The sequence below is a fragment of the Puccinia triticina genome, chromosome 4A (assembly GCF_026914185.1).
Source record: "Puccinia triticina chromosome 4A, complete sequence".
Classification (NCBI taxonomy): Eukaryota; Fungi; Basidiomycota; class Pucciniomycetes; order Pucciniales; family Pucciniaceae; genus Puccinia; species Puccinia triticina.
The window spans coordinates 5,322,978-5,348,401 of record NC_070561.1 but is presented as its reverse complement, the minus strand read 5'-3'; the positions used below and the strand labels follow the sequence as shown (position 1 = coordinate 5,348,401).

Below are 25,424 nucleotides of genomic sequence, written 5' to 3'. Positions count from 1 at the left end.
CCCTCTTGATGTCCGGTCTGTGCCGGTCATCAAGACTGTATGCCCTCTCGGTGTCCAGCACAGACCAGACATTGAGAGGGTATATACACCCTTGATGACCGGTCTGTGTCGGTCATCAAGAGGTTACACCACCCTCGAAGCCGGCATAGACCGGCTAGAGGGTTGAATCGTAGGCAGTACCCGTGATACCCGCCACGGGTACCGCCGGTACCCGCCCTATGGGTGCCGGGTCCGAGTCCGGGTATCTAAATATGCCTAAAATGACCGCAGGTACCCGCACCCGCCACGGGCACCCGGGTCCACTCGGCGATCTCTAATGTGTGTGTGTTTACTGATGTGAAAGGTTGAATGTCTTTTGATTTCTTTTATCTTTTCAATTCAACATCCTTGTATTCATTTTCTTGCCAACCATATGTTGAACGCTTGTAGTTGGTCTATATATGTAACTCTAGCCTGATACAAGCAATTTCAAACCATTGTTCCTCTCCTATTTTTGACTCCGCACACCCTTGAGCCGCATTTGGTGAGCTCTATATCCTCACTGCCCCTTTTGTCTCAAGCCTCAATACTGAGTGCACATCTCTTCTTTGTTTCCACTTTCCTTCCTCAGAAGTTGAGAATCCCACACAATGATTAGAGGACTTCATCCTCACTCAATAACTGTCCAATTTTTTTTAATCAGCTCATGCAATTCATTGGATTGACAAGTGTGGTGAGGCTCTCTATTCCTTGGCTCATCAGGATAAACAGAGTCTCCAAGGAAGAAAATTAAGAGGGACAGGAGGTTCGGGGCGTGCCTGAAGTTGAAACAATTGAAAGAATGCCTGACAGTAAAGTTGAGACAAATACCCAGTCCTTCTCCCGCCCGCGCTCGTGGGGGTGGTGCGGAAGAAAGGAAGAGATTGACGGGTCAGTTGGCCAGTTTGCACGCGATATTGCCCACCCCCGCCTCTTCTCCTCGTCCAGATCCCCTCCATCCCTTTCTTTTTTTTTTTGAGACAAGGCGGTGTGTTTGGCACTGATTCAAAGCATATTTTTGTACACCAACAGCCCTTTGTTGGCTATCAACTGCTTTGAGGATGGCGACGCTAGATTTGCTCATGCCGGCCGGATTCTGTGTTGAGAGTGGCCTCCTACCGTATCCTCGTCCGCTCCTGATGCTCACTGTCCATGTCCGAGACATCGGAGCAAGCCGCGAGTAGTCGGCAAAGAAGCTAGCTTTTTCGCGACATTTGCTTGGCAACCAGCCGCTTTTTCTCAGACAACAAAGAGGGGATGGGGAGGATGGTGATAGCCGGCGTACAGGAGGATACAGGGGCTGTAGTAGTTGGTTTCCCAGACGGGACGCGAGCGTATGAGCCCCATCCTCTTCTCTTCTTACTTGACCCTCCAGCAGCGGGCTGGTGTGGACGACAGTCTTCCAGAGGAGGAAAAGGTGTGAAGGAAGATGAGATAAGGTGATGGTGAAGTGTGAGGAAAATATAGAACGTCTAGGCGCAGAGAGTCTTTATAAAGACCAGCGAGTTAGTTGGAACACGACACAAGACTGAGTTGAGACGACTAGCAAGCACACCTGATGTGTGATATGAGTTGAGACAGAAATGAGTAACTGAATGAAGAAAAGAGAAATAGAAAGCGGTACACGATTATTATTTAGACTAACATTCAATTAGGTTTCATTTAGGTTTACAACTATGAGTATCACTACATGACCGGTTGACAAGTATGCTACTACTGAGAATTCAATAGAAAAGGGGATGCAGATTGGATAAAAGGTTCAACTCTTCAAAAGCCCGAGCAATGCCGGCGGAAGCGCCGATAGCCTTTAGGATGTAGTCTACGCGGTCGAGGCCGGCGGAAAGCCTTTCGAGGACAATGCGGCCAGCGTGGTCAAATATGAGATGGATGAGTTATGGAAAGCAACGGAGAAGCGGGCACAGGCAAGTAAGGGTGACTTTGACTTCCTTATTCCAATTTTTCAATAACATTCTGTATATACATGATCCAGTTTATTCTGCATCACCATAATAGTAAGTTTCAAAATGGTTCAACGAGGCAAAAAAAAAGAAAAGTCACTTAGTACTCCAATTTGTTCGGAAAGTTTGGCGGTCAAGTTGAAGTAAGCTAATGAGGGCTCTGAGCCTGGGGCTTTTGATGTTTGATTATTGCAGCGTCGACCAGGACCGGAGGACTATTGGATTAGAGAATACGTCACGAATCATAATAGATAAGATGAAAAGTAGCCTTATTGAGAAACTAACAAACTGGACGAGGCCCTGGTTGGGGATCCTCCACATCTGCTCCTCAACCTTTTTCCGGGCCGAGACAATTGTCTGGACGTGTGGCTGGATGGCTTTGGGGGAGCAGATGAAGGCCAGAGTTTGTGGACGCGGAGCTTCTCCTGTGGACTGCTCCCCTCAATCCACCAGGGGAGATATGTTCCCACTCCCCAGGGAGTGCCTTACCGTAACTTTTTTCCATAACTGTGCTGGAGGCCTTTGGTAAAGCAATATTGAATAGGTATGAACAAGACTGGAAGTCAGTGTGGAAATCAGTTGGAAATCATCCTGAAATAAACCATAACTTGCCAAAAAATCATCCAGAACTCATCTATAATTCATCCAGAACTCATCCAGAATGTAGTCCTTTCTTGGCTCCATGACCAGTGTGTCCTTTCCATGGAGATGTGAAAGGCCCAGCCTGTGATTTTTTTCCCCTCATGTACTTGCGTACATCAGGGGGACAATAGGTGTCTCAAAACAAAATTTTTACTTTTCATGTGGCTGTGAAAGGCCCAACCTGTGATATTTCCACCTCAATGTACGCGCGTACATCAGGGTGACTATTAGCAAAGTGCAAAAAGGTTAACTTGCATGTGCACATGTGAATTTTGAAAAGCAAAAAAATACAAAATTCACTAGATCATTTTTGTGAGGAGGACAGGATATATGGCCAAAGTGAATTGGCACCGCAATCCAACCTTGACTTAACTCAGACTTTCACCCTATTAAAACAGTTTTTTGTCATTTTTATCAGCCAAATTCAAATTAATTCCCGCATTTCCAAGAAAATGGGTTTCAATTTCAATGACTGCAACATTACCACATTCCAAAAATCTAAACCCAATAATACCAAGCCAACTTTTAGTTTAACTAGAGGCCAAGGCGGCTCCGCCGCTGCAAAGCCAAGGTAAAACACCCAGGCCTCTGTTTTCTTGTAATCTTAGTAATTGTTCAGTTCAACATTCTGCTAACTGACAACTTTTGCAAGTCTTAAACTCAGGCTCTGGGTAGTATACCATTAAATTTGACCAGCAATAACCACAATTTTTCTCTAATCAACAAGAGATAGAAAACAAACAGATTTCAAACTATCACAACAAAAAGTGGGTATTTATCAGCACAAACTATGTACAAAATTGGATAGTTTCTACATGATATTTTAGGACTTCCCCTTGGGTCTGCAACCCCTATTGATTTCAATTTACACACCACAAATTTTAACTTTTGGCAAAAAATACTTGATTTCTTAAGCCTAGGATTTAGTATATTATTTTGTGTGGGTTGTTGTTTTGATAACTGAGTTAATTTGGGATTTACAGCCACGTCTAAAGGTCTCTCAATGCCCATGAGAAGTCCTCCATTGTGCCTCGTATAATTACTGGGAAAAGTTGCCACATGTTGTAAACAGGGAGGTTCTTCCCTACACAAATCTGAAAATTTAACATAGAAAATTGATGCTATTCAAATAGCTTCATTTTTTGTTTAGCAGTACCATAAAAACCCCGCCAAGAAAGAGCAAAAGAGTATGTATCCCAATCCCAATGGCTTATGCAATGAAATTCTCATTACATTAAACAAACAAAAGAATCACTATAGTGTTTCTCATGTTGTAGGATATGATTCACCAATACAATTGTTTGCTCAGATTTAATGAGGCAGTTGTGATTCAGCAATTATGACACCTGCAAGTACTTGACCCAAGCTATTGATCTCTCTCAAATTATATTTGCCACTGTTGACAGCAAGTCGTTTGGTTGCACAATGAGAAACAAAGTAAGTGATAACTGGAAGGACTCTTTAGGAGCAGCGGCTAACTCTGTGAGGTTGAGTTTGGCTGCCTCTGAAGGATGGGAACAAGCTTGCAGCTGGTGTTGGCCTTTGATTGGAAGCAAACAAATAGGACACACTCAAAAGGTAGTTTAGATGCTAAATGGTGTTCATGAAGGACACGCGGTTGTCTGGTTGGCAGGGTCCCAGTTCACCTTCTTGTCACTCATTTCCCTGGCAAGCAAAGTTTCCAATGCTTCTTCAAGTTGGGACACTTCTGGAGAGGAAGAAAAGCAAGAGTGAGGGTTAAGAACAATTAGATAATCAGCTCCACTCTTCGCCACACACTCCCATTGAAGAAATTTGCAAACTTGAAGATAGATGGACGCCATCTGAAGCCATCTTGCATGCCTTTCCAGTTAAAACAATAGCCTAGTGATTGAGATCCGCGAACAGTCCCACTATCCATTTGATATTTGCTGGATGTGCGAGATCACCTTGGGACAGCAATTGCGACCAAGCCGAAGCGCAAGTTCACCACGTACGCGAGGGTGGCGTGGGTCGAGGTAAGTTGGTTCTTCTTGGACTCGAGCTCGAGGTAGAGTTTCTTGAGAGCCTCTTCGAACCGTTTGCGGGCGATCAAGTTAGTCGCGCCTGCGGTCTCAACCTTCTTCCGGCTGACGGCGGCCTCGAGGTCCTTGAGCTCGCCCTGGAGCAGTCTGATCCGTTGCTTGTCCTCCACCATCTCGTTCGTTTCTTCCTCGTCATCGTCATCATCCTTTTCCTCATCATCGTCATCCTCCTCATCGTCATCGTTATCGCCGTCTCCGAAGAGGTCTTTGCTGTCGTTCTCGTCCTCCTCGTCCTCAGGGCCCGTCAGCCCGGCCGCCGCACGCGCTTCCGCTGCCGCACTCTCCATCAAGCCCGCCTCGATCTCCGCCGCGAGTTTGCTGTTGATGCTCCCCTTGTCATCGTAGTCCATCGCCCCTCTATCCTCAAACTCCTCTCCGGCTGGCGTGCGCGCGCCGAGCAACTCTCCCATTGGTATCTCGACGGTGATCGTCTGGGCCGAGCCATCTGGATCGAGGTCCTGTGGATGCTGCTGACGGGATCACGAATCTTTGGCACGCTTGTCGTGCCGCTGCTGCTGATGGTGGTGGCCATGTGGATCGAATGGTTGGCTGGAGCTGGGTTTGGTGTGACTGGTACTTGGCCGGGCCTTATTGTAGACGATCTTGGAAGGCGGCTGGTTTCCAAATCCGACGGTTGCCGATTGAGGGGGCTGGTAATCCTTGCCCTCAGAGTCGCTGAGATCGCGGACGTTGTTGACGAGGTTGATGATCACTTGGTCCGCCCGGCCATCCTCCTCTAGTAGTCTCTCCACCGCTCTCTTGACGGTCTCGATCGTCCGTTTGTTGAGCCGCTTCCTGAACCATCGCTTTCGGACGTGGTGTAAGGGTGGTGTTAGGCCGTGTGGGTAGATGCAATCGTGGATGTTGAAGTTCCCCTGGGTGACTGTTGATTCCTTTGTGATTGGGGTATCTTCTACCAAGATCATCTAGTTGATTGGTTGATCGAATGATGGAGGGTCAACCAGCAGCAGATAGAGCACAGTTAGAGAGTTCTGACCTGGCAGATGTCAGCAATCTTCAACATGTGTTTGTTGTCAAAGGTTTTCTGGGATTTGATGATGCATGGCAGGTCGACGAGCTTCATGGCGATTTGGCGAACATCTTATCACCGATGTTGAAGAGGCCCCTTCGGGAGTCTTTGAATTTGAAGAAGATGTTCTGCTGGTCGGAGTTGATCTCCTTGCGGGAATCGACGAGTTCCCTGAGTTTGTTTGATTCGTTTGAGAGGCTGTCAGGAGCCGGGTGTTGGGTTTGTGGACGCTACGGGCCATCCGCTGCTACACATGCGCCATCTGGGTGTTGAGCTGGAGGGTTGTCTTTTTCTTCTTCCATCTCCTTTCTCTTGATGCTACACACATGTCACATAGCTTGTCAGGTTTCACATTAGTTTCACTCTCTCTGGTTATGTACTGGAGGCAGCAGACGTGGAAGGATCTCCTTTCCTCATCCTTCCACCATCTCATCCACTCCCGGCGTCGTGTCTGCTGTCTCCAGGTATGTTTTGTCATTTCCTCTTTTCTCTCTTTTCCTCTTTCTTTGTTTTCCTGTTTTCTTTCTTTCTCTCTGACAGATGCAATTCTAATCCTTCCACCATCTCATCCACTCCCGGCGTCGTGTCTGCTGTCTCCAGTCCCTGTGCATCTCATCAGGTTATGAGCACCAGCTAGCTTCCAGCTACGAACAGTTTTGCCAAGCACGTTAAAAACCGGCATTTTCGAGTGGATTACACCGGTGGACTTCACAAGGATCAACTTACTGTCTCTCTCAAACAACTATGTCAAACAACAACAAAGAGACCCCAATCACTCACACCAGCGTCAATATTCAATCCTCGACGACTGCTTCCACCCCGAAGATCTTGACGGCTAGACTTCCAATTCTCAAAGCACCGGGTGCCGACTCCAACTTCCTCAACTGGAAGAAAGTCGTTCTTCGAGTGCTCAAATCAGCAAAGGTTAATCATGTCCTAACCTTGGTCCCCGCTAACCTTCGACCCTCTTCCTGGGAGGAGGATAACGATCTTGTTTCGCAGTCCTGGTGCAGATTGTCGATGAAGCAAATCTCCGTCATCTTGCCGACGCAGACAACGCAGCAAAAATCTGGGACAATCTCTCGCGTGCGCACCAGGACTCCTCGACCGGAGGCCGAGTGTACTGGATCCGCAAACTGGTCAATGCGCGGATGGAAGGGAACGACATCAACTCCCATATTGAATCTCTGGCAAACTCTTATGAGCGCCTCAACTCGCTTGTCACTGCAGAGAAGCCCCTCACCCCGGACGACGTCCATGCAGCTGCCTTACTGAGCTCGATCCCCCCTGACTGGCTTCATTGTGTCTCATCCCTCATGAACCAGGAAGGGGTGAAGACAGCAACAATTGTCTCGGCTCTGAAAAATGAAGCCATACACCGCGAATCTCATGGAGACATCATCTCCGTCTCTTCCACAAAAGTTAACCCCTCGAAGTCTTCCGCCTCATCCACCAACTCTAGAGGACCCCGAACCGAACCATCCAAAAAGCCTCGTCGCTGCCCCCTATGCAACAGCGACTCCCACGATCTCAACTTGTGTAATAATACACACAAGCTCACAGCGGAACATAAAGCCGCCCAGAAATCTCGTTGGGAATCTAGCCAGCAGGAAAAGCCCAACTCCAATCCCAAGCCAGCAGCTCGAGCAGGACGAACATCCGCTGCAACCCTCGGCCAATCCTCTCATAAGTATGACGAGGACGAGAACTCGGACTACTCAGGCTCAGAAGTCGAAGTCACGGCCGGAAACGTGGTCGCTTCGTTATCAGCATCTTCTGATTTCCAACAAGGGGGGGACATCAATATAGACTCCGGCTGTTCGCTTTCCATGACTCCGGATGGCTCATCTCTCCTCAAACTGAAGGTAGACCGTACCCCGGTCCGTTTGGCTGACCACTCAGTCGTGGAAGCAACACATTGGGGCCTTGCTCAACTCTCTATCGTAGGTAGCAACCCCGTCAAAACCCTCGTCGTTCCGGCGCTGCACAAACCACTTCTGTCGGTCGCCGGACTATGCGATGAAGGCATCACCGTTGTCTTCACGAAATCTTCTTGTGACTTCTATTCCAGCAAAGACACCAAGGTCGTCGGGTCACTCGCAGGAAGAGGATATAGGCGGGGAAATCTCTATTATCTGCCGTCTGAGCCAGTGAGCTCTTTCTCTTCAACCCCCCTCTTCTCTCTCCTCAGTTATCACTTCAGATTCTTGCACATAGCGCTGAAGCCTCTCAAACGTCTCCTCAAATTGCACGACATTTCCCCGGCAGTGATGGACGAGATCGAGGTCCAAAAGTGCCCCGTATGCGTCCAGTCAAAGATGCCACGGAATGCGTTCAAATCAAGGGCTTCTCACCGCTCTTCCACTCCTGGTCAACTCATACATTCAGATGTCGGATCATACAAGGTTGTGTCAAGAGAGGGATACAAGTACTTTATTACATTCATCGACGATTGTTCAAAGTTTCTCTACGTCTATCCCATGAAATACAAAAGCAACTCCTTTTCTTGCTTTAAAATCTTCCGTGCCCTCTTTGAGAAAGATGGGGCACACAAAATTCTCTCTCTGCGTACGGATAATGGCGGAGAGTATATCTCCAAAGAATTTGAGTCCTATCTATCTACAGCCGGAATACAGCATGAACCTGGCCCACCCCACTCACCAGAACTCAACGGCGTTGCGGAGCGGACAAACAGGACAATTGGGAATCTGGTCAGAACTTCATTACTTCAAGCAAATCTCCCAAAATCTTTCTGGGCCGACGCCCTTCGTCACGCCATCTTCCCTTATAACTCCTTCCCATGCAATACTCCGGTAGGATTTAAATCACCCTCTTCAATCATGAAATCTCACGATGTCAATCTAAAAACCATTCACCCATTCGGGTGTTTGGCGTGGTACAAGATCCCAGAGGCCGACAGGAAGAAACTCAATAAGAAAGGTCGAGCCTTGATTTTGCTGTCATACCTGTCGGAAGGAAATGGTTTCCGCGTCTGGGACCTGGAGAAACGTTCAGTCGTGAAGTCCTGCGACGTCATATTTGAGGACTTTGTCTTCCCATACGGAGCAGATCTCAAGTCCTCGCCGAAACCGGTCTCAGTGGAAATTCCATGGCCGGTTAAATCTCTCTCACCTCAAGACAACACTGCGGCGATTCCGCTCCCAATCACTCCATCCCCTCGGGACTCACCGCCTTCCGCACCCTCGAATCCGCACCCTTCCCCTTTCCCTTCCTCCCTTGCTTCTCCTCGACCGCAACCATCCGATGTGCGCGACCTGCCTCCTCTCAACGTACCCTTACAGCCTAGATTTGACAGGAGGTTAACCGCGTCCATCCATGCTCCAGGCAACGCACCCAGGAACCCTGGCACCATTTCCTCGGACACAGATTCCTCTAACAAATCTCCTTTCCAATCTCCGTCGGCTCTCTCTCCGTTGGCGATATCTTCGGACGATGTGTCCGTTATTTCTCTCCCTCCATTGCGTGCCTCTCCCCCCCCTCCTTCCCCTCAATCCCCTCTTCCTCCCCCGCCCTCTCCCCCTCCAGCCTTGCCGGTACCTAGCTCACCTCCGTCCGCTCCACTTGAACCACCTCAACAGTCCTCTCCACCTAGGCGCCGGTCGGGTCGCGAACGTCGGGCACCAGACCGCTACGGCAACTGGTCCAAGAGCGCGAAGACTGGCGAGGAGGTAGACACCCCCAAAACGTGGCGCCAGCTCCTCAAATCTCCGAACAAGCATCAATGGTTGAAAGCCGCAGAAGACAAATTTGCGTCTCTACTCGGCATGCAAACATGGAAACTGGTCCCCCGCCCCGAAAAGAGAAGGATTATCAAATCCAAATGGGTGTTTAAAGTGAAGAGGCGTCCCAATCAGTCAATCCAAAAGCTGAAGGCTCGACTTGTTGCCATGGGATACTCACAGATCCAGGGCCTCGACTACGATGAGGTCTTTTCGCCGACTCTGCGTCTTGAAACTCTCCGCCTAATCCTTTCTCTTCTGGCGAGCCGTGGCTGGAAGGGACGCCAAGTGGACTTCAAAACGGCCTTTCTTAATGGCCACCTCGACAAACCCCTCTACATGGAACAGCCTCCGGGGTTCGAAGACCCTCAGCATCCAGACTGGGTCTGTGAGGTGAGCAGATCTCTCTACGGGCTGAAGCAGTCACCCCGGCAGTGGAATATTGAACTCCACAAGGCCCTCACCGATCTCGGTCTCAAAAATTCTAAGTATGACCCCACCTTATACTTCAAGATCTTGTCCGGAAAACTCGTCGGAGCTCTGACCACCCACGTGGATGACTTGGCCATAGTTGGTGAGCCCAACTTCGTGGACTCTCTCATATCCTCAATGGGTGCCAAGTTCAAGATCGGCGCCGATGAAGAGTTAAACCACTTTCTTTCACTAAAAATTACACGCAATGTCCCGGGCCGATACATCTTCCTCAACCAATCACACTACATATCAGAGCTATCTGAACGGTTCCTAGACTCAAACCACATCTCTGTACCCACCCCAACCGACTCGAACTTCAAGAACCTCACTCACAGGCGGCCTGAAGATCCGAAAAGCCCAGGACCCTTCCCACAACTCATTGGCGCGCTCCTCTGGGTTTCTCAATGCACCCGCCCGGACATTGCCTTCGCAGTGAACAGACTGTCTCAACATCTCCGCGACCCGTCGGAAGCACATTGGCTGGCGGGAGTGCGGGTGCTCAACTACCTCATCTCGACTAAGAACCTCAAATTGCGTCTGGGTGGAGACTTGTCATGTGCCGGCTACTCGGACTCCAATTGGGCTGAAGACCGCGACAATCGTCGTTCAACGTCAGCATACACATACCGCGTCGGAGACGGCGTGATTTCCTGGAAGTCAAGAAAACAAGCCACCGTCTCTCTCTCAAGCACGGAGGCCGAGTACAAATCTCTCTCGGACTCCTGCAAGGAGGCATTATGGCTTCGTCACCTCCTCACTGAGTTGCGTCTCCTTCCGGACACCGCGATCCCTATTCACGTGGACAACGAAGGAGCGGAGGCCTTAGCTAGGAACCCTGAACATCATGCAAGAACCAAACATATCCACGCTCGGTACCACTTCATCCGAGAATGTGTGCAAGAGAAGGACGTCGAGCTGCTACACGTCTCGACGAAAGACATGCTGGCGGATATGTTGACTAAACCGCTTCCCAGGGTTGCTCTTGACAGGCATCGGCTCATGTTTGGAATCGTCACCTAACCCAGTTTCCTCTCTCAATCCCTATCTTCCTCATTTCCTATATTTTTTTTCTTCATTGCTCTTATTTCCTTTCTTTTCTTTCCATTTGTTCCATGTCTGAAGCAAGGGGGGGTGTTGAGCTGGAGGGTTGTCTTTTTCTTCTTCCATCTCCTTTCTCTTGATGCTACACACATGTCACATAGCTTGTCAGGTTTCACATTAGTTTCACTCTCTCTGGTTGTGTACTGGAGGCAGCAGACGTGGAAGGATCTCCTTTCCTCATCCTTCCACCATCTCATCCACTCCCGGCGTCGTGTCTGCTGTCTCCAGGTATGTTTTGTCATTTCCTCTTTTCTCTCTTTTCCTCTTTCTTTGTTTTCCTGTTTTCTTTCTTTCTCTCTGACAGATGCAATTCTAATCCTTCCACCATCTCATCCACTCCCGGCGTCGTGTCTGCTGTCTCCAGTCCCTGTGCATCTCATCACTGGGAAGGCTCAGCTCAGAAATTAACCTCACTCGAGTAAATTATTGACCATGTGGAGACTGGGAAAATCACGCGCATTGGTCAGCGCACCCTGGTTTTTTGGAACAAGAAGGGGAAAAGGAAAGAGCAGACCTAATCTGTTAATCAGTCAGCATATTAGAACAAGGGCATGGCCAAGATGGGTGAGGCAGTTGGGGAAAGCCGAGTGAACAGGTGATTGTGGCGAGGGCTGGCCTGAGTTGTTGCTGATGGAGAGGGGCGGGGCAGAGAGACAGGGGTGATCGTAGAGCCTATCATTTTCTTCAGAGATGTAGGCAAAGTTGGGGATATCACTGCGTTGGTGTAGCACATTTTTTTCAATGTGGGCCTTGGCCACGCTCTTCTTAACAATGCGGACCTTGCGCTTGGCGGCCAGGGTGAGTTGTGAGGGTAAGCAGGAGAGCCGGGGGTTGTGGGAGAGGGTTGAATGGGAATTGGTGATCAAGGCTTTGGCGCTGGCGCAGCCAGGGTTGAAGTCAGAGGGGCATGAGCGGCGTGGGCGGGATGAGGAGGAGCGGGTGGGGATGATGGCTGGCCGACGAAGCTGATTGGCCTGTTTGGATGCTCTGGGTTGTATGTTGTGATGGTAGCCGTTCTTCTTCCAGCAGACACTGCATATGCCTGGGGATACCTGTGGTGAGGGGATCAAAGTAATTTTAACAGTTGCGAGGGCTGCGGGGTGGGTTGGGTCGAGATGAGAGTACACAGGCATCCTGAAATTCTCAATGGCTGACGCCGTTTCTGAGGAATCCATTACGGTTACGGGGCCGCGGCGTGGCGTTTGCGTAGGGGGGAGCGGGCGTTCTGGCCAGAGTAGGTTGAAATTTGAGTCCAGGGGTTGTGAGCGGAGAGCTTAAAAGGCGGATAGTTTGGCAGTGAGTTGAATCCCCAGGCGATCGGAGATGCTGCACTTCCAGCTATCCGTTGTCCTCAACCCCTCCGCTGTTGCGCATGCGCAGTCTGAGGGGCAAAGAGTGGGCCCCCCACGGGTCTGCAGCCTTTGCTGTGGGCCGGGGGCCTTCACGTCCATCACTTTTGACCCGTGCACTTGACACGGGCTGGGTGTTGAGCCTGTGGGCACGGCTTTGCCGCTGTTGGAAGGCTGGGTTGAGAAATTGCGTGTCTTTTTTGTGATGGGGAAACCCAGCAACTGTTTTTTGAAATTTTGTTAATGGGGAAACCCATGTTTTTTTTTCTTCTTTTTGTGTAATTGTAAGGGGAAACCCTTGATCTTGATTTTTTTAGTTTTGGAAAAACTGTGTCTTTAATAAACTTGGATTTTGTACATCAGGGCATATAATGTGAATTACAAGAAACCCATTTTTTTGGAGGAATTACTTTTGAGAATGGGGATTTTGCTTTGCTATCCTTAAAAATCAGTAAACAGGAGCAATTGATGAGTTGGACTTTGGTGAAATATCATTTCATCATATTTCTTCCTACAGTTGTACATAGAAAACAAAAGAATTCTACACAACATTGTGTTGACTTCCAAATCAATTGTGACTGACTTTTCACTAACTTCCCCATCCAATTTAGTATTTTGGGGATGAGTTACTAATCCACATCAGGCTCACATCCGACCAAAAATCACATAAAATTCAGCTCTGGCACTCCCTGGGGAGTGGGAACATATCTCCCCTGGTGATCAATGCTTTCTTGAGTTCAGAATCCAGGAGACTCTGTAGCTTGGATGGATTCTGAGCGCTTTCGGCCAAGAAGTGCCTGCCAGACCCGGCAATTCATCTCTTGCTGACTGGACCCAGTGGCCATGATCCCGATGGCAAGTAATAAGGTGGCATATTGGAGAACAAGGCGGGAGAGGGTGAAGAGGAGATGGTCGGAGCCCAAGACCATGCTCAACGGAGGCCAACACAAGCCGCAGTGCAGGAACGGATCTGGGCAGGTGGTTGAGTAGACCAGCCAGCCATTGAGCGTGTTCAATTTCTCAATCATCGCGCCAGTTCCCACGTAGTCTCATTTATGCGCCTCGAGCAATAGTACCGCTCCACAAATATCACCAGCGTCGTCGAGGGAACGTTCAGCAGCAGATTTGTCTGTCGGAACGGGTTGCTATGTCTTGGCTTTGTGCTCAGAAAGCGCATAGTAGGACAAACCCAAGGAAGAAAGTCTGCGTCCCCAGATATCGACGCGGCGGCAAAGCTTCAGGCTTCCTCTTGGGCGTCCTGACTGATTTTGCATTGGAGGCTGGAGACTTCTCAAAGGGAGCACAGACAAATCGGAGGATAGCACGGATTTGGGATATTAATGAGCCCCAGATGGAAGGGAAGCCTATGATCTGTTCAAGCGAGAAAACCCCGTGTCAGTTTAATGAGGCCTGGACTTATGCACTTAGAGGTACTGACCAGAAGGGTTTGCCAAGTAGCAAGCAATAGACCAAGGGGGCACTAACTCGTACAACTGCCAGAATATCAATTGTTTGAAAAACAGGCTGTCAAGTAAGTCCAAGATGTTGTGCCACCCAGTGTGTTTTCTTCTCTTGATATGCTGTCAAAGAAAAAGGGCGATGAGGGGAAGAAGAGAGAGTGATGACAAACCTTTGAGAACACTGAGTAAGATACGGTGAGTATTGGCGAGGATTGGGTTTGCTTTGTGACAATTTCTGGTTCTGAGAACTGTTAAGAGTGGCGCAGGGGACAGAGAAACCAGTAACAAAAGATAACTTTTGTTGGTCATTGCCAGAGTCTAGGCAATGAGGAGCATGGCGCAGGGATCGAAGGGCGGGATCTCTTGATCAGTGTCAGCCTTAGAGTCAACACAGCTGACCTAAAGTCTGCCTCTTTTCTACTTATTACATATGAAATTACTTCATATCTTTTTCATCTTAAGAGATATCATTGTTTTGACTTCATTTTCTGTTTCCTCATGCAATTTTAACCCTAGTTACAACTTATCAATTCTTTGTAACTATACTCCTTCCCTGAGTTCTTGAGTTGTGGCACGCATGCGCAGTTGTGACGTGTCAGCGCTACCAGGCGCGCCAAACCACATGTACATATGTAATTACATAAGCAAACTGTGAAAATTTTCGAAGTCAGGATCCCCCTTGCCTGAGGAGGATCTACAGACTTCAGCACACCAGAAACACACCCCAGATAACCCAGGATCACCACCAAAGAGATTACTACACTCCCAGTATACCTACCGTCACAGGCGCCTAGGATATTGACAGTAAGTAAACTCTTTCTCTGAACCTTGCTTATCCAGAGTGAAACTCTGTTGCTCTTGATTGCTTCCTCTTTTCCTCAACTTTTCCAATCTTAAAAGATCAAAAGGTTATCTCTGGTTAAGACCTACAAAACCAGAGCAGAGTAGTAACCCTACTTCTGAATCCCACCAACGTTTCCTTGTTGTGAGTGGAGGCTGTTGCACTCTTCTTGGCCTTGCACAGCTGGCATCCAACTTTTCCAGGTTGAGAATAGCCCAGATCAATTTATAAAGACTTAAAGTCTAGGCCTGATCTTCTCTTTCTTTCTCTTTCTCTTCCTCTCTCTCTGTTTGTATTTCTTTATCCCAAGAAATCCAAACCATTCCCCCTCTCTTTTCTTGTGTCCTGCTGTCACATAAGAGACACAGGCTCACAATCAGATGTGAGGCAGGGACGTGGCGGTGGCGTTGTTGGCCAGGCTGGAGTTGGGCAAAAGTGGGTGAGAGGAGGCGAGGGCTGGGCAGATGAGTCCGATGGGTATATAAACCAGAGGATTGTGCTTGTTTTATCCCCAGGGCGTCCTCTGCTGCTGTACTTCCAGTGTGCGGTTTGCTCTCAACCCCTCCGCTGTTGCACTTGCGCAGTTTGAGGGGCTCTACTTGGTGGCCCCCCTTTGCATAATGCCTTCAATGCGGGCGCGCTGGGGGTCATCCTCTCACCATTTTTTAACCCTGCTAGACAGGGATGGATGGTGGGCCATGGTGCATCAGCTTGCTGATGTTAGGTGGCTGGTTGCAGGTTTTTTTTTTTTTTTTTTTTGTAAAATTGTGTTTGTTTGTTGATTTTGGCATTTGTAGAGGTGAAACCCTTCAGGGAGTTTTTCTGAAAGTTGTAGAGGGGAAACCCTTGATTTTTTTTGTTTTTTTTTGAGATTTGTAGGGGAAACCCTTGAAGTTTTTTTTTGTGATTCAGAGGCTTTAATAAACTTGGATAAATCCAAGTTTATTAAAATCACAGAAACACAGAAGGCAAGATCAAAGTTTTTGCCTGTGCTCATTAGCAAAAATCCCACAACTGTTGAAATTAATCCCCAAACACCCCAGAGGGCACCTCGGATTGACCCTCCAGCCCTTGCCGGAGCAACAGGCAAAAGAAGGTTGGTCAAAAATGTAATCAAGGAGGCCCTAATCAAGTGATTAGTGGACTCCAGGGAGGGGGGTGGGACAAAACCACATCCCCTGGGGGGACAAACAGCTTCCCCCACACCCTTTAAGTATCCGACCAGCTGCACACAGCCTGGGCCCTCATGCTCTGCACCCTGAAGGTTGCCAGGGCCCTGCGCCTGGGCAGGCACAATGCTGGCCTGTACACACCCATCTGGGTGGTTACAGGTCAGCTTGTGGGCCTAAAGAGGGGGCTATCACTATGTCTACTCACATCTCTTCTGGATGACCGGTCATCGAGGGGACTCACCTCGATGACCGGCAAAGACCGCTGATTGGGAGGACTCACAGCCCTTGATGACCAGTTTGTGCCGGTCATCGACGGGACTCACATCTCCTCTTGGTGACCGGTCAGACCGGTCATCGAGGGGACTCACCGCCTCTTGATGACCGGTCAGACCGGTCATGGAGGGGACTCACCACCTCTTGATGACCGGTCAGACCGGTCATCAAGGGGACTCACCACCTCTTGATGACCGGCACAGACCGGTCATTGAGAGGACTTGAATCTCTTGATGACCGGTTTGTGCCGGTCATCATGGGGACTCACATCTCCTCCTTTGCCAGTCATCAAGGGGACTTGCATCTCCTCTCAATGACCGGTCTGACCGGTCATTGAGGGGACTCACCACCTCTCAGTGACTGGCTAGACCGGTCATCGAGGACTCACCACCTCTTGATGGCCGGCACAGACCGGTCATTGAGAGGACTTGAAGCTCTCAATGGCCGGTTTGTGCCGGTCATTGTGGGGACTCACATCTCCTCCTTTGCCGGTCATCGAGGGGACTCGCATCTCCTCTCAATGACCGGTCTGACTGGTCATCGAGGGGACTCACCACCTCTCAATGACCGGTCAGACCGGTCATTGAGGGGACTCATCACCTCTTGATGACCAGTCAGACCGGTCATTGAGAGGAGATGCGAGTCCCCTCGATGACCGGCAAAGGAGGAGATGTGAGTCCCCACAATGAACGGCACAAACCGGTCATCGAGAGCTTCAAGTCCTCTCAATGACCGGTCTGTGCCGGCCATCAAGAGGTGGTGAGTCCTCGATGACCGGTCTAGCCGGTCATTGAGAGGTGGTGAGTCCCCTCGATGACCGGTCAGACCGGTCATTGAGAGGAGATGCAAGTCCCCTCGATGACCGGCAAAGGAGGAGATGTGAGTCCCCATGATGACCGGCACAAACCGGTCATCGAGAGCTTCAAGTCCTCTCAATGACCGGTCTGTGCCGGTCATCGAGAGGTGGTGAGTCCCCTCAATGACCGGTCTGACCGGTCATCAAGAGGTGGTGAGTCCCCTCAATGACCGGTCAGACCGGTCATTGAGAGGAGATGCAAGTCCCCTCAATGACCGGTCTGACCGGTCATTGAGAGAACTCGAAGCTCTCGATGACCGGTTTGTGCCGGTCATCGTGGGGACTCACATCTCCTCTCAATGACCGGTCTTTGCCGGTCATCAATGGGGACTCGCATCTCCTCTCAATGACCGGTCTGACCGGTCATTGAGGGGACTCACCACCTCTCGATGGCCGGTCAGACCGGTCATTGAGGGGACTCACCACCTCTCGATGACCGGCTAGACCGGTCATTGAGGACTCACCACCTCTTTATGGCCGGTTAGACCGGTCATCTTGATGGCTGGTTAGACCGGTCATCAAGGGGACTCACCACCTCTCGATGGCCGGTCAGACCGGTCATCAAGGGGACTCACCACCTCTCAATGACCGGCACAGACCGGTCATTGAGAGGACTCACAGCTCTCAATGACTGGTTTGTGACGGTCATCGTGGGGACTAACAGCTGTTGATGACCGGCCTTTGCCAGTCATCGAGGGGACCCACATCTCCTCTCAATGACCAGTCAGACCGGTAATCAAGAGTAAATGTGAGAAGGGTCAATCTAAATGCACGCCACTTTTTGACTAGATGCACGCCAAAAAAATGGCGTGCACTGCTCCTGTACGCCATTTATTTTGGCGTACAGGCGTGCACGCCACTTTTTTGGCGTGCATCTAGTCAAACAGTGGCGTGCATTTAGATTGACCCATGTGAGAATGTGACTCCCCCACCCATCACTTCAGGTCGCATGGTCCCTTCCCCTGCCGTACCGCTTGCGATTGCAAGGCCTAACTTAACTAAGTCCCTCTATTGGAGGGGGGACGCCGTCCCGCAGGGACCCTCCAAAGGAAGGACTTATACACTAAGTGGACCCCGCGGCCTGAGAGAATTGGCAACTTGGCCATTTTTGAGCCTGTGTAGCTTCATCACATCACATTATGTGATTGAGTTGTAGGGGAACAAAAGATGCACAACATCTAGGAGAATCTTTCCACCTTTTGTGCTATTTTTAGGGATATGTAATGACAGTGAAATGTCTTTTTTTGCAACTTCATTAGTTGGCTATATCCCGTATCACACATGTTGCACTGTACAGAATATGAAATCCATGAAGTTACAACTCTGATTGCAGCTCAACAAGAGGTGTTGAGGATGGGAAAAAATGGTAGAAAGATAGCAACATCTTGGGCCGCCCCAGAAATGTAAACAATATCAAAAATGGTGCAGAGGCGCATGAGTGAGATTGATTCTAAAAAAGTCCCCACCAAAAGTCATACTTTGCTCAGGCTGTGGGGTCCACATAGCACATAAGTCCCTCCTTCAGAGGTTGCTTTGCTCTGAGGAGGAGGAAATTAGCTAAGTTAGGTTGAAGGCCCCCTCCCAAACTGACAGACATCCCACAGGTACCCTGAAACAGTGAAGTGAATACAGTTCCTTTGAGGCAAAAAGTGACACATCAGTCTGCTTTTTTTTTCCATAGCTCTGACAGGTGTATGTACAGAGGATGGAAATCAAAAGCAACTTTGCTTTTTTTGATGATGATTGCAATCTGTGAGACAATGCCCCTAGGGACCCACATCTTACCCATTATGAGGCCTTCTTGCTAGCTGATTTCTTGACCATTAAGGTGGGGTGATATATAACAAAACAAATACTGATAGATGTGCAGGCTTCTTGCCTGTTCATGTACATTGAGCAAACCTGACATGCCAAAAAAAATATTTTTGCAAGTCCCTCATTCAGAGGCGGGCACTTTGCACCCAGGAGGGACTTAGTTAAGTCCAGCCCCCTCTGACCAAACACCCTTGCCCCTGCACACAGTAATTGGAAAGTGTCAATGGCAATCCCTGCTGCACCCGCTCCAGATGCTTCTCCCTGGGGCCCTCCTCCCGGAAACATTGATCAAACTCCAGATGGAATGGGTCACACAACCAGACAGCGGGGATCATGGAGAGAGATTGCTTGTATATGGAGGAGTATGAAGTGATTAGATGAATCATAATCAAATTGTCCTTGGATTTTTTAATCATTTTTGCTATAAATTAATCAGTCTCACAGAAACATTGTGGCTTGACTTACTCAGATTAAGACTTATGCAATACATTTTTTTTGCATGAAATTGATTTGAATGAGAATTTTGGATTTTTTGCATGCATGGGATGCAATGGAGTGTGTGTTCCTTAGCAGGGAATGGGGGATACTTCACAACAGTCTACTTAGCCAGATTTAAAATCATTTTTGCCTATCTAATATGGCTAGCCTGTTAAGGGAAGGGGTGATTGAAAGTGGCGGGATGGCCATTGAATTTGCAGCGGCAAAGCCGCCTTGGCCTCTAGTTCACCATAAATGATTGATAATTGGGCATTGAGTAAATATCATTTCATTATAGGTTGTAATTGAGTTATCCTTAAGGAATCAAACAGTTCTATACAACATTGCATGAGGTCCTGTGATACTTCCTCATAAATTATGAAAGACTTCCCATTAGGGGGGTTCACAATAGGATAAAAATAAAATTGTAGAGTCAATTTCAAGGCCTTTATCAACCAATTTTTAAAAATCTGGCAAGATCTGCAGGACTGGGTGTCCCCTGAGAATCAGAGCAACTTCTTCATTTTTTAAAAAATTGTTCATAAAGGCCTTAAAAGTAGCTCTAAAGTTTTATTTTTATCCTATTGTGAACCCCCCTATTGACTTCTGAATAATTTATCAATCATTTCCTAATACACATCTAACTGACATCAGACCCAGAACAACATAAAATTACAGTCAGGCACTCTCTGGAGAGTGCGTCAAATCCTCCCCTGGTGAGTGGGATGAAAGGATCTCTTCCCTTCTTCTTCCTTTTTTTTTTTTTCAAAAGTGAGGCCCTTTTATCTAATGACTAGAGTTGATTTTTCAGTTGTCCTGTTTCCAGGCGCTGATCTGTATCCATGTAGCAGGTCCGTATACTCCAATAACGTATAATAGTATGGCGTTGAGAACCGGCTAAAAAATGGAGAGAAAAGGGAAGAAAAGAAAGAAAGAGGGAAGAAACTAAAAGTGGGTCGTGCACCAGAGTCGAAAAATGGGCAAAGGAAGAGAAGAGAAAACCAATCCGGGTCGCGCACCGGCGTCGAAAATCGAAATGAGAAAGAAAGGAAACCAACCGGGGTGGTTATAGAGAAGCAGTGGTTATCGGCTGCCAAACGGGGCCTTTACTATGATCGAGTTATAACTGACCTTCAAAACAAACGGAGTTATATTTGAATATACTTTCAAAAGTTGTTTATAATTGGGGCCTCATTGATAAAAAAATGCAAGAAACACAAAAACAAAGGGAAAAAAAGTTGTCGGACATGTCGGTCCAGCGCCTCCAATGAGGGTGTGGTGATGCAAACGAGGCTGCGCTCAGCCAAACCTTGGAATCGTCTCAGGCGAGAAAGGTGCAAAGTCCCTCCCACCGGCGGAGGTGTGTTCAGTTCGATTCTGGGCACGAACCACAACAATGGGCAGCAGCAACCACCTCGAGCCCAGCGGGAAGAGCCACTCGACCAAGAACCGGGTCTCGATCCATCTGCCCAGCTCGAAGCAGACCGGCACCCCGACGGCAGCCACCGCCGGCTCGGCCTCCGCCCACCGCGCCTCACTCTCCTCCACTCCCATCCCCACCCCTCACCACCGGAACCCCGTATTCGCTCAGCATACCCCCTCGGGATCGACGAATCTGCCCTCCTCGACCACCAGGTTCGGTGGGCTGTCTGCCAAGCAAGTCGATAAAGTAGGCAGTCCGCTTCCCTCCTCTTACTATCATCTGATTCTGACCTTATCCTACATAGATCTCTTCCGCTATCGCTAGTGTCCGCGATCATTCAAGACCACAGTCGAGAGCCAACGTTAACCCCCGATCAGAGAGACTTAAACATAAATCCAGTCTTAAACACCACCAAACGGGTGAGTCCACCTCAACAAAAACATTCGATCTAAATTATCTGGACAAAAAACACGCGGTCCTCCGCTTGTTCTTGAAACGCTGGTGAAAAAAGAACTGATCCTCTGGTTTATCATCAACAAAAAATGGCGAAAAACACCCACTTTCGATGAACACAGTTTCCAAGCCATCCTCGTTTTCGCACGCGCCGCTGAACTCAAGATTACCAGCGCTGACGCCACGAAAAGCGAGCCACCGGACGAGCCAGCAACCAGTCCGACAGACGAGCGATGATGAGGGCGCGAAATCAGAAGCGTCAGAGGAGGAGGAGGAAGAGTCGATGGACGCGGACCAAACGGGCGAGTTCTTGAATAAGCTGCGACTTGGCGACTCACACCACCGTCCTCAGCGGTCATCCAAGCCCAAGAACCAGACCAGACAGAAGGAAAACCTCAGACAAATCTTGGATCATATCCCCTCAACCTCCAATAATCTTGATGAGCTTCAACATCCCTCGGGGATCGAGTATCAGGAACTCGTCATCATCGAAGACCTCTTCTTCATTCTCCTCGGTATTGAAGGCACATTCATCGAGTACCACGAAAACTTCTCCCCCGACGACCCTTTCGAAAGACTCCAGGGCGCGCGATTCTCTATTGATAAAGATCTGGGTTTGTCACCGCTCTTTCCTCTCTCTTTTCCTTTCGTGCCTCAGTCTAAAAAATCTCGCTTGGATCAAACTCATATTCTTATCTGGGAAAGCCTTCTCGAGACCAACCTTTCCCAACAAACTCTATCGTTTCTTTTGGAAATTCATAGACCCAAATGAAAGACATGACGAATTAATCAACATCACTGCATGCTCCAAGAAATGAAAGTGAATGACAAGATGCTGATTGAGGGAGAATGTGCTTAATTTGAGGGCGATCCAGATCCATCGTTACGAGAGATAGTCGAAAGGATCCTGCCATTGGCGACATACTACACCTCGATCGATGCCTTTGTTGCAGCTCATAGTCACCTAGATTGCGGGCTCGTTAATCACGCGTTGTGTGCATCGATTCGAGACATTTTGAAGGTAAGTTGGCTCCACAATTTCCGCTCTCGTCTCACAAGCACTGTCCAGAAAAGACACAACTAATGATTCAGAGGGGATGTCATAGGATTACATGACGTTGGTCGTTCAATTGGAAGATCAATTCAACCGATCGGCCGACTTTACCCTCCAGCGCTTTTGGTTCTACGTCCTCGATATGTTACACACCCTTAAGCTATTGTACTCATTTACGACCGAGCTAGTTTGCCTATATTCTCCCGATCTGTTATCGTCTTCATCAGATGGTGCTGGTGGGGACGGGGACGGAACGGAGGAGGACGAGTGGGAGCAGGATCCGGGATTGAAAGCGGTGTTGAAGGAGTACGACCCGGATCGGCGGCGGAAGACGACGCGGGCGCGAAGGGTGGGCCAGAGCAGTGGGGGAGGCGGCACGAGTTGTGGGGTGGCCGAAGGGGCGATGGTGAAGGGAGGGGAGGTGCTAGCGATCCTGGAGGAGCGAGTGATGGGCTCATTGGGCGACCCGATAGCACTGAAACTTTACTCGGACCTACTGCTGAAGGCTTCCCAGCCGTACTGCAAGATGCTCATCCAATGGGTCGCCAAGGGCATCCTGGACGACCCCTACGACGAGTTCATCATCAAGGAGAGCAAGTCGATCACCCGCGGTACGCTCGATGAGGACTTCACCGACGAGTATTGGGAGCGCAAGTATGTCCTACGTAACCGGGCATCTGCCGTCGGGGCGGGAGGGGCCGACGGCCCTCCTACGACCAGCCATGGGGGCACCGACGGTACCCAGGGCCACGAAGGACGATGGTCACAGGCGGGAAAGGCCTCGTGGCGGCGGGAGAAGGGCGTCTGGGGCGGCGCGGTGCTGCCTCGTTTCCTGGAAGTGTGGGAGGTGAAAATCCTGCTGGCGGGCAAGTATGTCAACGTAATCCGGGAGTGCGGGGTGAAGGGACGGACGGACGAGTTTGAGGTCGATCTCGATCAAGCCCCCGACACGGAAGGCTCGGCCGGCCTGATCAAGATGAACGACGACTGGTTCTACGGGCTGATCGACCGGGCTTATGTTTCGGCGAATCGGTCACTACTCGAGCTGCTGATGAGATCGGAAGACTTACTGGGTCGACTGCGCTCGCTCAAGCATCACTTCTTCCTTTCTCAGGGGGACAGCTTCACCACCTTCCTCGACTCGGCCTCCTACGAACTGGGCAAGAAACTCAGACACGTCAATGTCTCCCGGCTCCAAAACCAGTTTGATCTGGCCATCCGTAACCCGAGTAGTTCGAGCTCAAGCGACCCTTACAAGGAGGACGTCAAGGTGACCATGGCTACCACCAGCTTGACCGATTGGCTCCTCCGCATCGTCGGCGTCACCGGTCTCATAGGCGCCAACTTCGGCAATGGCGGCTTATATGGCAGCGGGAGCGCCGGGAGTGGCATCGGCGGCGGCGGTGGGGACGGCGTTGGAGGGAGCGTGGAGAATGCGGAGGCGTTGGATACCATCGGTACTGGATTGGCTGAGCTCGCCGCTGGCGAGGGCGGAGGAGGTAGCTCGACTGGAGGAGGAGAAACTAAAAAAGAAGGCTTGAATGGTTTGTTTTTGTTTTTACACCGAAGGAGTAGGCTAAAGAGGCTGATTTGCCCGACTGATGCGTATTTCACATAGGAATCGATGCCTTGCAATTGGACTATACGGTGCGGTTCCCGCTCTCGTTGGTGATCTCACGGAAGACAATCTTGCGTTACCAATTGATCTTCAGGTATCTACTCCACCTCAAGCACCTTGAGCAATCCCTCACGATCTCCTGGACTGAGCACATCAAATCTACAGCCTGGAAATCCTCCTCAAAAGTCCACCCTCGACTGGAGTCCTGGAAACGCCGGATCTTTAACCTGCGGGCTAAGATGCTCAGCTTTGTCCAGTCCCTTTATAACTTCATCTGCTTCGAGGTGCTCGAGAAAAACTATCGCAAGTTAGAATTCAGACTCGCTAATAAGGTGGACACCGTCGACGGCCTCTTGAGAGAGCACCGGGACTTTTTGGATACCTGTTTGAAGGAATGCATGTTGACGAATTCGAAATTGTTAAAGGCATGTTAGCTTCTTCCATCTTCCTCTCTTTTCTTTCCGAACATCCAACACTCACTGACCCGTCATATATTTTTGGATCCATGTAGATCCATCAAAAGTTGACGACCGCATGTTCCATGTTTGCCTCCTACACCTCCCACTTCACAAAGTCCGCCCACAGCTTCAACCTAGCCTTCCAAGACGGAAGCATCTTCAACGAGGGCAATTCACGGGGCCGGTCCGGCCGAGACAGTAGACAACATAACGATGATGACAATGATAATGCAGACGACGACGACGACGATGACGACGACGACGAGAATGACCAGAAGAGGAAGAGGAAGAAGAAAGCGGCGGCGGCGGCAGCTCAGTCTTCCAGGACGGGCAAACCCTCTAATCAGGAAATCTACGATAAGTTCCTCCTCGCCGAAAACGCTCTCAAGAAGTTCGAACAGAACTTTAACCATCATTCTCAAGTTCATGTCGACATGGTCACCGTTGAGCCCCCTCCATCTCTCTCTCTCTCTCGTGTGTTGATGGTTAACGGATTCTTTTCAATTCTTCCTTTTTTTTGTTCATCGATTTTGCCTGTCGACTGCAGTATTTCGCCTCCTCTGAAAACATAGCCTGTCAGTCACTCTTCCCTCCCTCCTCTACGATAGTAAGAAGTGCACCGGATCCGATGGCTGATCTCTCATTATCTATTTCTCGTTGTCTTTAGTATTGGCGTTGGCCGTCCGATTGACAACCGTCAAAGCTTTACCGGGCTCCTAAGCCTCTCTTTTCTCCCTGATTCTCATCCCCAACTTCAACACATATCGATATCTCGGCTGCGTTGTTTTTGGTACCTTTTTCTTTTTTGTACTCTCATCTTGTTTCAGCTTACATGCACTCAAGATCTCACGCTGCTGAAAGTTTATATTTTATGTGTAAAGACACAATTTTATGCAAAGGTGATGTAGATTGATTTTTTGGCCACTTAAAACAAGGGTGGGCCGTTACGTTACCCGTAATTGGGAACGTAACTGTAACTTAACTTTTGAAGTTATGTTACCCTGTAGTTACAGATATCTTAATTTTAGCTACAACTAGAGGCCAAGGCGGCTTCGCCGCTGCAAACCCCAGCACAGCAAAAGGCAACCAAGCTCAAATTCAAACTTGAAAACCTTTCCATAGTATTTCTCCCACTTTTCAGTGGAGGAA

The 25,424-nt window shown here is 49.2% G+C and overlaps 1 protein-coding gene across 1 annotated transcript in view; it reads left to right on the top strand.

Moving 5' to 3' along the window:
* The window catches only part of PtA15_4A604 (uncharacterized protein), a gene marked incomplete at both ends in the record, with an annotated part of 28,896 nt that extends 3,901 nt beyond the window's left edge, over positions 1-24,995 (top strand). Inside the window, 9 exons of the mRNA XM_053168506.1 lie at positions 20,640-20,929; positions 20,997-21,111; positions 21,268-21,759; positions 22,021-22,166; positions 22,252-23,743; positions 23,818-24,242; positions 24,329-24,718; positions 24,823-24,850; positions 24,943-24,995. Coding sequence (XP_053019708.1) covers positions 20,640-20,929; positions 20,997-21,111; positions 21,268-21,759; positions 22,021-22,166; positions 22,252-23,743; positions 23,818-24,242; positions 24,329-24,718; positions 24,823-24,850; positions 24,943-24,995 — 3,431 coding nt within the window. The remainder of the gene's footprint in view (positions 1-20,639; positions 20,930-20,996; positions 21,112-21,267; positions 21,760-22,020; positions 22,167-22,251; positions 23,744-23,817; positions 24,243-24,328; positions 24,719-24,822; positions 24,851-24,942) is intronic.
* Between the last annotated feature and the right edge of the window lie 429 nt (positions 24,996-25,424).